This window comes from Tamandua tetradactyla, chromosome 15 (assembly GCF_023851605.1).
Source record: "Tamandua tetradactyla isolate mTamTet1 chromosome 15, mTamTet1.pri, whole genome shotgun sequence".
In the NCBI taxonomy this organism is placed as follows: Eukaryota; Metazoa; Chordata; class Mammalia; order Pilosa; family Myrmecophagidae; genus Tamandua; species Tamandua tetradactyla.
Window position 1 is genome coordinate 83,122,733 of NC_135341.1, and position 13,275 is coordinate 83,136,007.

General features: G+C 43.7%; 2 protein-coding genes across 2 annotated transcripts; both read right to left on the minus strand.

The window, feature by feature from the left end:
* Nucleotides 1-2,718: 2,718 nt before the first annotated feature.
* On the minus strand, nucleotides 2,719-3,594 carry LOC143656881 (proline-rich protein 23B-like). The gene has a single exon (XM_077128638.1). It carries the CDS (start codon nucleotides 3,592-3,594, stop codon nucleotides 2,719-2,721), a length of 876 nt encoding a protein of 291 aa, XP_076984753.1.
* A 4,156-nt stretch (nucleotides 3,595-7,750) lies between these two features.
* On the minus strand, nucleotides 7,751-8,987 carry LOC143658088 (proline-rich protein 23C-like). Its single transcript, XM_077130424.1, has one exon. It carries the CDS (start codon nucleotides 8,985-8,987, stop codon nucleotides 8,223-8,225), a length of 765 nt encoding a protein of 254 aa, XP_076986539.1. The 3' UTR covers nucleotides 7,751-8,222.
* Nucleotides 8,988-13,275: the final 4,288 nt, after the last annotated feature.

A 13,275-nucleotide genomic window follows, 5' to 3' on the forward strand; every position in this document is an offset into this window, starting at 1 on the left:
TCTCCTGGGTTTATTCTAATTTTTTGAGATGGTTGCCCAATTCATTAATTTTCAGAAATAAAATTGCTTTTAAAGAACTGCGTTGATTGTGTCTTGTAAGTTTTCATATGTGACACTTTTAATTTAAGGTAGTTTTAATTTCTAAGTTTTCTTTTTTTTTGAACTGTGGATTATTTGTTATGAAATAATATACCCATGTTTTGAACAATGGGTGTATTTCTTACTTTCCTACCACTTGGAAATTTCTATTTTCCTTTTTTGTTATTGATTTCACCACTTGACTGTATTGTATTCAGAGAATGTATTCTGTATGAATTTTATTCTTTAACATTTGTTTAGATTTGCATTATGGTCCATTATATGGTTAGTTTGTACATCTTCTGTGTCCATTCAAAAAAAAATGTGTAGGGTTCAGGATTCTAAATTGCCCATTGGGTAAATTGTGTTGTTCAAATCCTCAATATCCTTACTCAATTTTTTTTACTCCTTGTACTATCAGTTGCCGGATTACTTATAATACAGTTATTTATCAGCTTCCCTAATTTTTGTTTAATATGCTTGGGGCTTACTATGTGCATACAAATTTATAATTTCTATATCATTCTGGTAAATTTTTATCATTAGAAGTGGGCCTCTTTACTTCTGATAATGCTTTTTCCCTCATGCAGTGTATTTTACCTAATATTGGTATATGTAGTATACCAGCTTTCTTTTAATTAGTATTGCCTAATACATCTCTTCCTATTCTTTGAGATTCCACCTTTCTGTAATTTTATGTTTTAGATTATCCCTTGTAAACAGCATAGCATTTGACTTTTAAAAACAAACTATTTTATTTAAAAATTGCATAAAAATTACAGATTTCCCATATTACCTGCCTCCCTCTCTGTATATAGTTTCCATAGTAGTAACATCTTGATTTAGAGTAGTACATTTTTTTTTTTTTACAATTGATGAACCAATATTTATACATTATTTGTAACTAAAGTCCACAGTTTACATTAGGGTCCACTCTTTGTATATATAGTTCTGTGGGTTTGGACGAATGATTAATGCCATGTATTCACCATTATGGTATCATGCAGAACAGTTCCACTGTCCTCAAAATGCCCTCGCCTTTTCATCCCTTCCCATCACAGGGGGCAACCTTTGGCAATCACTCATTATCTCTATAGTTTTGCCTTTTCTACATTGTCACATGGTTGGAATCATACAGTACATAGCCTTTCCAAACTAGATTCTTGCACTTAGCAGTATGTACTTAAGGTGCATTTTGATTTTTAAAATGCAACGTCATAATCTTTTTCTTTTAACTAGAGTATTTAATCCATTTATATTTAATACAATTATTGAAATATTTGTGTTTAATGTTGCTAGTTTATTTTGTCCAGTGTGTTCTGTTTTTCTCTATCTTTTTTTTTCTGCATCATTTGGATTAATTGAATGTTTATTGTCCCATTTTATCTATACTGATTTAGAATTTATACACTCGGTTTCTCTTCTTTTATTAGTTATTCTACACATTATAGCATGTATACTAAACTTCATAGTGTAGAGTTAATAAAGTCTCTATTTAATTCATGCATTTACCTTTCTCGTGGCCAAAGTTCTTAAAACTTCGTATCCCCTCTTGCTTAAAGGCTGTGTTGACATGTGTTTTAATTTTATCTTTGGTTTTTATCCCCTCTAAACATTATTAATGTTTTATCCAGTCATTATTCATTTAAATTTATGTTTAGAACATTTTGTTCTTTGTCCCCCCCACCCCACTTCTCAAAAGTTCCAGTTTAGAATCACTTTCCTTCCACTCAAAGTACATCATTTAGGATTTTCTTTAGAGAAGGTTTGCTGGGGGAAAATAAACTCAGTTTTTATCTGAAAATGTCAGATTCCCCCCATATGGTGGATTAGTATAGAACAGAATTGGCATTATAAATGAATAGGAGAAAGGTTGGATTCAATAATTGGTACTGAGACACTGGCTTTTTATTTGAAAAAATATATCCCTATTTCAAACTATACACAAAAATACAATCATGAAGGAGTAAATATCTAAATTGGAAAAATAAAACTTTAAAACTATCAGAAGAGATTTTAGGAAATATCTTTATAATCTGTCTCAGGAATACGCATTTGATTATTAAAATATAGAAGAGTAGACATTATACAAGCTCCTTCTGGAAAGAAATAATCTGTTTCTTCCCTCTGTCCCCCCATTAAATATTGGTTTCATCAATATATTTTCAGAAAAATTTCAAAATATTAGTGCATTATATTTGTGTGCCATTTATTCACTTAATATACATTAGTCTTGACCCTATTATCGACCAGGTTCAAAGGTGTTAAGGAAAGTAAGAAGAAAGGGAAAACAAAATCAGTGATCAGAAAGCTCAGATGGGGAGTATGATGGGGAACTCATACAGGTAAATTGTAACTGCAAAAATAAAACAACCCGACGACTTGGATTGGAGAAAAAGGAGAGATGCATGGGGAGATGATGAGGGAAAGGGGATGAACTGAAAAGGAAACAGATGAATTTGAAGCAAGAGTATGGGAGAAAGAGGGAGAACGGACTTGGCTGCGCGTGACGGACATGGAAGACAGCAGGGGCCGCAGAGACAAAGGGTCTGAGAATTCACTGCGTGCTTCCTGTGGCCGATTCGCCTTCCTACAGGGGCTGAGCAGTATCTTCTTTGTGTTCTGATGTCCTAGTTTGATTCAAAACAAACAAGAATGCACAGCTGCCGGCTGCCCACGAATAAAGTGGGTGATAGATGAGCTCACAGTCGGTCTCTTTAGACCCAGGGTGGTGAGAGCTTGTGGGAGGCAGTTCATTCCTGAAACAGGCATCAGGGCCCTGCACGGAGGGCGGGGGGGACGCTGAGGGCGCTCGCGGGGCTCTGGACTAGGAGACGGGGGCAGAGGTTGGAGAGGTGAGTCGGGCAAGGGCCTCCCGAGGTGGAAGTCCAGGGTGAAGTCGGGGCCAGGAGAGCGTCTCTCCGGACTGGGAGCGGGCGCCCGAGGACAGGGCTCCGGGACGCGGCCCAGCGAGCAGGGGCTGGGGACGCTTCTAGCCGAGCAGCAGGGCGCAGCACCTGCGTCCGGGGGCTCCAGCCAGGGCTCCAGGTACTCCGTTTCCACGTCTTCCTCGTCGGCCTCGAGGGCGGCGGCGCAGAAGAACCCCTGCTCCACGACCACTTCGGGCTCCGGAGCGCCCAGGAGAGGGCCGGGCCCCGGGCGGCCGGGCGAGGCGCCGTCTCCCGCCGGCCTGTCATCCCCGGGGTCCAGGAGGGCCTCGGGCACCAGGACGAGGGTGTGGGCGCCGAGGGACACGTGCAGCACCGAGGTGGGCTCGGGCGCCAGCACCAGCTCGGCGTCGCCCAGGGGCACCTGCAGGGCGCAGCCGGCCGCCAGCACCAGCACGGAGGTGAGCGCGTCCGCGGCGCCGGGCCCCGCCGGCCCTTCCAGGACGGGCGTCGCCTCGGGCTCGGGGTCCGCGGGCGCGTCGGGTCGGCGGCGCTTGGCGGGGCCGGGTCCGGTGGGCTGCGGGCCCCACCAGGGCGCGGGGCTGGGGCTGCGGGGCCGGCTGCCCATCACCTCGACGGCGCGGCGGGCGGCTGGGTCCAGCGCGCGGGGGCAGGTCGCGGGCCGGGGACGCGGCGGGCGCAGGGCCGCGCGATGCGGGGCGACGCCTCGGGGCTCCGGGCGCCTCCCGGGGGTGCAGAGCTCTGCGCGCCTCGCTGCCGTCTCGGTGCATCCTCGGGCCGCCCCGGGGCTGAGCCCTCAGGCTGAGGCCGCCGCAGTCAGCGCTCCGCAGGGACGCGGCCGGGGGTGTGCGCTGGCTCTGGGGTGTCTGGAAGGCGGTGAGAAGCTGTGCTCCTGGGGACCCTTAAAGAGCCCGGGGGCTTTACTGCTTTTGTTTTTTGGGGAAAAGTACCGCAAACACAATCTCGGAAAGCGCTTGCTTAATTTTAGAAGTATGTCTGATGACGTCTAAGATTTCCCGGAACGGAAGGAAAAGGAACTTTTCTCCCCACAAAATGAAGTATCTCTACCCCTATCTTGAAATCCCTTCGTTCGTGAAACTACACAATTTCTGCTTTGGTAAAAGAATATTTTTACAATAATAGAGTGAACCTGACTGATGGCATTTTTTGTGGTTGCAGTTCGAGACCAAGTTGTGGTAATTGATACTAATAGTGGCAACAATTATGATAAGGTTAACTTCTTGTGTCCAAACTATCTGACCTGCATTAATTATATCGAGTGTTAAAAAACTAATTCATCTGTCCTCACAACAAGTGAGGCACAGAGGAGAAGCCTTTTCTATAAAATTAAAAACCTGGTTGGTGTGGGATATGGGAATAAAATAAAGACAGGCTGAACTTCAAAATAGGGGTCTTCAATGTTTCATTCTTATGCAAGGACAAAATCCTAGATTTGAAATTGTTGGGTGGTAGTTGGTGGACACCTTAGCAATAATATATAATGCTGAACTCCTTTCTTGTCCTGATTTACATACCTGTGAAGTGGGTAAAACTTTCCTTTGTGTCACACCCTTGGCAGCACTTAGCATGGTTAAGTTTCTCAGTATTCTCCAACCTAGTGGGGTAAGATGTATCTCATCACGCATTTTTGTTGTTTTTCTCTGATTACTCCTGAAGTTGATCATGTTTTCTTTCATGTATGGGCCATTCATGTAACATCTTCTGTGTTTATTGCTTATGTCTTTTGCTCTTTTAAATTTTTGACTTTGGTACTTCTTCATTGCTTAAATATATTGAAATTGTTTCCCATTTGGTGGATTGTTTTTATTCATATTCTTTATAGTGTCTTTTGATAAACAGAAGTTCATAATTTTAAACCAGTTTCAAATGAATAGTTTTGTTCTTTATGCTTTGTGATTTTTCTGTATTGTTTAAGAAATACTCCCTATTCCAGCATCATTTGTATATCTTCTCAATATTTAAATCTTCGCCGTCCAAATTTAAGCTCTTTGCCCAGATGTAATGCTCTGTATGAATGAGATAGTGATTCACTTTCAGTTTTCTCCCCATGTATAAAACCAGTTGTCCCAGTACCTTTTATTGGAAAGTACATCTTTCCCTGCTGAAATGCATCCCTTCATGGGTGTGGTTCAGTCTTTGATCTTTGTATTTTGTCGCATGATATAATGATCTAACCAGAGGAAATTTTGCACATCCTTAAATTACTCTCTCTTTAACAAATGTTTCTGTCTAAACAAATGTTTGTCATATTCATTTCTGGAAAACAGTTTAAGTGAAAATTTCACGTCGAAACAGTTGTTTTCTATCAGCACTTTGATGCTCTTATTCCACTGCAGCAGTCAATATCTGAATCATTATATTTTTATTGTAGCTAAGATGTCTTTTCTTTCTGGATATTAAAAAAATGATCTCTGAAATTCTGATGTATTTGTGGTGTTGAGATGAAATTATAGTGGCATTTGGGGTTTCTGTTCCTTTGAATGATTGAAAATTAGCCTGCTGTCAGTGATGAGAGGATGCAGAGTGACTGACGGTTATTCCATGAGCCTGCCTGTGGTAGATCAGGAAAGCTGACTGAAATGGAGAATCGAGACTGTGTGACTGCTTGGGGATCAGATCCGTGTCTTTCCGAAAGACAAGTTACAGGAGTTCCAAAAGCCCCCGTTCTGAGCAGTGGCTCTTGGAGGACTAAAAGTAGAAATTGTAAAATTATAAAGACGGGGTGCAGAAGATGAACTCTCACTCGAAATGTGCCCACTAACAAAAATTAATAAGCACATGAGGTGGATGTCATTTATAAGCACATTAATAAAAACAAATCCTAGGAGATTTCACATGTGAGGAAACGGAATCAATCAAAGCTCTTAATGAATGTTTAAAACTTCTCAAAACATAAAGGATGGAATACAATCCCTGAAACAAAAATAGAAGTTTATGATACCAAGTGTGGAAGTTTTGAAATAAGTAAAAATCTTGAAAAACTGCAATCTCTGAAAGGAAAACATTCTCATAGAAATATAGTCAGAACACTGGAAACAGTCAATGAAAAGACCAGTTCATTGGCTAAAAGAGTATGTTGGAATTGATAAAGATATACAAAAAAGACATTTTTAAGATATTAAAAGTCATGAGAATTTATTAAGTAGTCATTCTGTATCTCGTAGGATTTTAAGATGAGGATATGTGGGATATTCCAAGAGACAGAGACTAAGACTTTGTAGGATTTCAGGAAAGAGATAACTCCCCATATCAATACAGTTAACCAAATTCCATTAAGTCACGTAAAAACAGAATTCCACCCCTAGACATATTAGTGGGAATGCAGAACATCAAAGGCAAAGTAACATTGAAAATATACTAAAATTATGAGCAAAATCACATATAAAAGGAATAACAGCCTGATAAGCTGATGAATTTTTACTTGTAGCAACAACAAAGGACAGAACAATGGAACATGGTGAAATATTTTAGAATTTCACATTCAGGTAAAATATCATGCAAGAATGAATATGCAATAGAACATTTTCAGACATAGAAAAGTAAGAGAGTTTATCACTAAAAAACGTTTTCAGATTTACAAAACCAAAAGAGTGGCCCATACTTACAACACTGTGGAAAGAACTATTAAAGGATATTCCTCAGCAAGAAGAAGCTTGAGTCTAGACTGAATGAGCGGAATGTGAGAGTGAGGTAGGGAAGACATAGTAAAGCACGTTGGTAAATCAAAATAATCACTGATGTTTTAAAAAGTGCAATCATCTTGTTGACTTCAGCTTTACCAGTAAAATTTTATTTCCTTTATAAAACACAAACATGGCAATGAATTAACTTTTTAAATAAAAATTAGAAGTTTGGTTTATATGTTTTCTTTCTAAATTTAAAAATATGAGGGAAAAAACCTAAAGGTGTAATTAGGATGGTACAAAATAATGTGGAATAAGACTCGAGAGGTTATCCTGGAGGTTATTCTCACGCATTAAATAGATATCACCTTCTTACTTAAGGTAATGGAGAGGCTGGAGGGAACTGCCTGAAACTGTAGAGCTGTGCTCCAATAGCCATGTTTCTTGAAGATGATTGTATAATGATATAATCATGTGTATGTATAATGATAAAAATCACAGCTTTTGCAATGTGACTGTGTGATTGTGAAAACCTTGTGTCTGATGCTCCTTTTATCTACCTTATCAACAGATGAGTAGAACATATGGATTAAAAATAAATAATAGGGGAACAAATGTTAAAATAAATTTAGATTGAAATGCCAGTGGTCAATGAAAGAGAGGAGTAAGGGGTATGGTATGTATGAATTTTTTTGTTTTCTTTTTCTGAATAGATGCAAATGCTCCAAGAAATGATCATGATGATAAATATGCAACTATGTGATGATATTGTGAATTACTGAATATATATGTAGAACAGAATGATCAAAAGTTGAGAATGTTTGCATTTGTTTGATGTTTTTTGGTATTTAAAAAATTTAAAAATTAATTCTATAAAAAAAAAGGGGAATAGCAAAAAGGAAGCATTTTCCATCAGTCTGTTGGGAGAAATCACCAGAAGAACAGGTTAAGAAAGTAAATACACAGCTCAATGCATGCTGAAATCATAGGACAAATTTTAACATTTATTCATAATTAAATTAAACTGAGTAGAAGAGAACTTCTTCAACAGGTTCAGAGGTAGCTATGAACAAACATCACACTATTATGCACAGTAACCATCATACTATATATGGCAGGTTGAAGAGCAGACAGAAACGCCAAGGGAAAAAGATGGTTAAGAGACTTCATAGTGAAACATATAAAGAAACACAACATAAGATATCCAGTGATTATTTTGGTTTGGGGAGAAATGGGGTAGGGCGCGTATGGTGTGGTATAAGGGTGGATTTTGAGGGAAAACAACTGATAAAAAATGAAGGAGAATGGAGGGGCTGAGAATGATCTCGCGAGAAAGTCGAGAGGTCTGAAAATATTGCTGGTATCTGTGGGCACATTTTTTACTTCACAGATGAGGGCCAGAATCTGCTTTCTCTTCCAGATGTCCTCATCTGTTACAGTGGACAGTCTGTACAGAAACAGCAATTGTCTGAAGTCCAGTCACCAGGCTGGTGGACGTTCAGTGTGAAGGGCTCCGAAAATCCCTCTGGGCATCCAGGGATTTAGCCTTGCCGTGTAGCTCGTGATGGGTGTTCATCCAGGGTGCCAGGGTTCACCTCTGGAACAGGCGTCTCCGCGCCCTGCACGGAGGGCGGGGGGGACGCTGAGGGCGCTCGCGGGGCTCTGGACTAGGAGACGGGGGCAGAGGTTGGAGAGGTGAGTCGGGCAAGGGCCTCCCGAGGTGGAAGTCCAGGTTGAAGTCGGGGCCAGGAGAGCGTCTCTCCGGACTGGGAGCGGGCGCCCGAGGACAGGGCTCCGGGACGCGGCCCAGCGAGCAGGGGCTGGGGACGCTTCTAGCCGAGCAGCAGGGCGCAGCGCCTGAGTCCCGGGGCTCCAGCCAGGGCTCCAGGTACTCCGTTTCCACGTCTTCCTCGTCGGCCTCGAGGGCGGCGGCGCAGAAGAACCCCTGCTCCACGACCACTTCGGGCTCCGGAGCGCCCAGGAGAGGGCCGGGCCCCGGGCGGCCGGGCGAGGCGCCGTCTCCCGCCGGCCTGTCATCCCCGGGGTCCAGGAGGGCCTCGGGCACCAGGACGAGGGTGTGGGCGCCGAGGGACACGTGCAACACCGAGGTGGGCTCGGGCGCCAGCACCAGCTCGGCGTCGCCCAGGGGCACCTGCAGGGCGCAGCCGGCCGCCAGCACCAGCACGGAGGTGAGCGCGTCCGCGGCGCCGGGCCCCGCCGGCCCTTCCAGGACGGGCGTCGTCTCGGGCTCGGGGTCCGCGGGCGCGTCGGGTCGGCGGCGCTTGGCGGGGCCGGGTCCGGTGGGCTGCGGGCCCCACCAGGGCGCGGGGCTGGGGCTGCGGGGCCGGCTGCCCATCACCTCGACGGCGCGGCGGGCGGCTGGGTCCAGCGCGCGGGGGCAGGTCGCGGGGGTCGGGCGGAGCGGGCCGGGGACGCGGCGGGCGCAGGGCCGCGCGATGCGGGGCGACGCCTCGGGGCTCCGGGCGCCTCCCGGGGATGCAGTCCGGGCCTCGGGGAAGCGCAGGGCTCGGTCTCGGGCGCTCTCTGCGCCTCCTCACGCCGACCCGGATGCGCACCGGACAGCCAATTGCGTAGCAGGTGACGCCGGTGGAATCGGGGTCGCAAAATGTCACGCCGAGCCCCGCCCAGGCCCCGCCCCTGCCCCGTCCCCAGCTCGCGCGCGGTGGCCCTTGATTTGCTGCGGCGCCGGGGAACTTCCTTGTTCGGTCTGTAGGGGGCAGAACTAAGTGTATAACGTATTCTTCGCAAAAAAAAAAAATTATATACCAATAACAGAATTTCAAATATTGCTCATTTTTTAGAGTTTTCTGTGATTTCATGGATTCAAGAAAAAGACTTTCCCGAAAGTCATCTCCAAATTTCACCCACCTAAATGTACCGCGAAATTCTTTTAATGCTTGTCAAATTATTTCATTTCAGGAGTAAAATGGAAAATTTCATGTTTTTATACCAAAGTGAATCATTAGTGGCAGTTTCTTCCTGAAAGTAAGGCTGTTGCAAAATTATTAATGATACCAATCTTAAAGCAATATTGCTTTAATTAATTTCCTTTTATTGAGCACTTACTATATGTCTGTCATTTTACGTAATTTTCTTTTCTTTTTTTTTTTTGCATGGGTAGGCCCCGGAAATCGAACCTGGGTCTCTGGCGTGGCAGGTGAGAAGTCTGCCTGCTGAGCCACCGTGGCCTGCCCCATTTTATGTAATATTTTTTAAAAATCATCTTATTCGGATGTGGTAAAACTAAAGCAAATCTTCCAAAATTGCATGCCTTGTCTGTATTGGATATGAAAATCAAATGCAGACATAACTGACTTTCAATCATCGACTCTTTACTCCTTTGTGTATTGTATAAACTTATGACTGGAATTGCTGAGTTGTACTGTGTGTGCTTTTTTAAGTTACCTTTTTTTTAAAAAAAGAAAAGTTTTCTCAGTGTACACTTTTGTGAGTGAAGAATGTTTCTATTTCGCCATAACCTTGAAAACATTTCCCATTGCCAGACTTGTAAATAATTTTCTCCCTGGTGTGGTAAAACGCTACCTCACTGTGGGTTCACTTTGCCTTCTGAGTGCCACTGAAGTGGATCACTTATTCATGTGTTTAATGGCCAGATCTTCTTCTTTGAAATATTCCTATCTTTTGTCTATTTTTTTTTTTTTGCTTTTTAAAAAACTAGTGTTCAGCCATGCTGAATACAGTCATTTATCAAACATATGTGTAGCAAATATCTCTGTCACTTCCCCATAAACCTTGAAGGCTTTAGCACTGACGCACTATTACTCTCACCCATTCTACTTCTGTCATAATTTGCGTTGATTTAAAAATTCTCATAAGTTCCCCCCACCCCAAATCCTGATCTCCTACGTCTCTTTCTCTTCAACAGATTTGTCTTCCCTTTTACCTCATTGACGCATACCCTTAGCCTTGTCATTACCCCAAATTGTAACCCCACTATAATCACGGTTTCCAACATTGTGTTCTCAGAGCACCACCCCCTAACTTTCTAGTTCATAGTGTTTTTTTTGATATTTTAAATTGTGTAATATAACATCTATACAAAAAAAATTTCAAAGTACAATGCAACAACGAGCTATAGAATAGATTTCAGAATTTGGTATGGGTTACAGTTCCACAATTTTAGTTTTTTCTTTCTAGCCACTCCGAGACACTGGAGACTCAGAAAAATATCAATATAATAATTCAGCGGTCATACTCATTTGTTAAATCCTATCTTCTCTGATAACTCCACCTTCTCTTTTGACCTTTCTCCCAGTCTTTAGGGGTATTTGGACTTTACGCCCATTCTAACTGTCTTACGTTGGAAAGGGCTGTTGATAATATGGGTTAGGGAGATGGAACTAGTTCTGGAAAGGCTGGCCCTCTGTATTTCAGGACTTATCTGCCTAGAAAGCCGACTGGAGGTTGTAGGTTTCTGGAAAGTAATCATAGAGCGTGGACCTTTTGTAGAATCTCAGATAGAGCCCGAGATGTTCTTTAGGGTTGACAGGAATGATTTTGCTCGAAATTGGCAAACCATAGTAAATAGCAATATTTTAGCTCATTCTTTTAAATATCCAAACTGTATCAATCCTTCAACCCCTCTGGAAGAATCCACAGAACTTTCCACCCTTTCACTGAAACTGATGCCATCAGGTCTTCACTTCCCTCCTCGCTCAGAATTTAAATCCCATGGACACTCATTATAATCATTGCCATGTTTGTATATTTTGCCTCCTTTGTCCATCTCTTGCTTTGCTGGTAGAATCTCTCTGCCTACTCTGTGCTTGTATGTGTGCAGCAGCCTGTGCCATGTTAGGTTCCCCAGGCATCAGATTCTGAGATAGAGGAGGACTGCAGAAAGTGTCCTCAGGATTGACACCTGTCGGGAGTGAAGGAAACAGGATTGGGCAGAGCGGTGAACTGAAGTCTGATGAGTCCCAGGTCTCAGCCAGTCCTGTGGGGCGTTCTGAAGTTGGGATGCTCCTTCAGCATTGCTCATCCTTGAGACAAGTGCCTGGGCCTTTGTTTCCCCACATCGATCAGTCATTGGATGGGACAGGGACAAGACCTTGGGCGGATGGCTTTTTTGGCAGAGGTTAATTCTTGGTGAATGAGTCACCTGAGAGCTGTTTGCCAGCATTTCTAACAGCGGCTGTGGGTACGAGCGCTTCAGTTGTGAAGAGGTAGGGCTCTGGGTCGCGCATTAGAGTATTCACGAGTGTTCACCCCTCACATTACTTGATATGGTTTCCTCATAGAATATATTATAGTTATGGCTCATTTGGGTTTCCGGTTAGTCTTTTGTTCTGGGAAAACTTACAAGAGGAAGGTCAGGAGGACAAACTATAGCTCCACTTTGCCACACCAAACTTTAAATCCCCAATGGTTACTCATCATCTCGATCTTCTACTCCTCTTTCTGGATCCATTTTACCCTTGCACCACTGTTGGTCTTAGGGCTCCCTAGTGAGGTGCTCAGCACCCTCAGCCCTGAGGGGAATGAGCCCCTGATAACCAAGAACCATCTGGGTGCCAAACATTCTTCCTTGCCTGCATTGTGAAATAGCAGTGATACATCCTGTTGCTGACCAGGATAAATTACGCCTGCCGGCACAGAGACTCCTTTTGTGCCTGCTTGTTTTCGGTATGAGGGCTTTGAAGTGACCAGGCAGTAGCCATTGCCTGAAGTCTGAAGGATCTCTTGCTGTGCCCCCTGTTGAAAGCATTTCCCCTCTGGGAACCAGGACTTCTAAACCTACAGAACCCTGCGTTGAAGGTCTGGGGAGCATAAATTACCTAAATAGGAGAGATGGTCAAGGCCCTGAGAGTGGGGATATAGGGTAGCTATATCCATTTTTGGCTTACACCCACGTACTGTGTAGATCTACCTGGAAATCAAGCTTGGTGGTTTTGCTTCTCATTCATAGGGACCCTATCCGTGTAGCATCAGGGACGAGTGAGGGAGAGGTGCTGACGCAACAGCGGTCATGACGCGGAGGTTGGGTCCATCTGCTTGTGCAGCTTAGTTAGGTCCTCTGGCCCTGCTTGTGCCTTAATCCCAATACACCATGTCCATATTATGAGGGTTTACTGCTGGGACCATCAGGATGACCTGGTGGAACCCAGCTCATGATGGACCGTTCTTGATGTCCATGCTCAGGTATTCCATCTTTACAAGGGTCCGATAGCATGCTGAGTTTTAAATGATTTTTTATATGTTGCGGAATTTTCTGCAACATACAGCAATGTATTGCCCCAGAACCCTAGGTATCACGTATTTTGATTCTCCTATTGGGGCTTGCCACAAACTTCACTTGGCATCTTTCCCCACCATTGACATCTCCAAAACCATAGGATCTGCATCATCATATGGTGCAAGCTTCAAGGTTGCTTTCACCACATTTTGGACCCCCCTCAGCCCTTTCCTGCTCCAGGCCCCAGTCAAAATTGCAGCCTTTTGTGTCACCAAGTAAACTTATTTTTTTTAGAGTATGGAATGCAGTGTCTTCTATATCCAAAAAAGCCTATCAGTTGTTTTATTTTATTTACCCTTAGTAGTGGGAGATGAGAGATGCTATCATTTGTCCTTTACTTTTGAGTGAATGTCCTGGCATGCCCCAC

Excerpts from the sequence above, each read along its gene's own strand:
- LOC143656881 (XM_077128638.1), bottom strand. The coding sequence starts at position 3,594 with ATGGGCAGCCGGCCCCGCAGCCCCAGCCCCGCGCCCTGGTGGGGCCCG.
- LOC143658088 (XM_077130424.1), bottom strand. The coding sequence starts at position 8,987 with ATGGGCAGCCGGCCCCGCAGCCCCAGCCCCGCGCCCTGGTGGGGCCCG.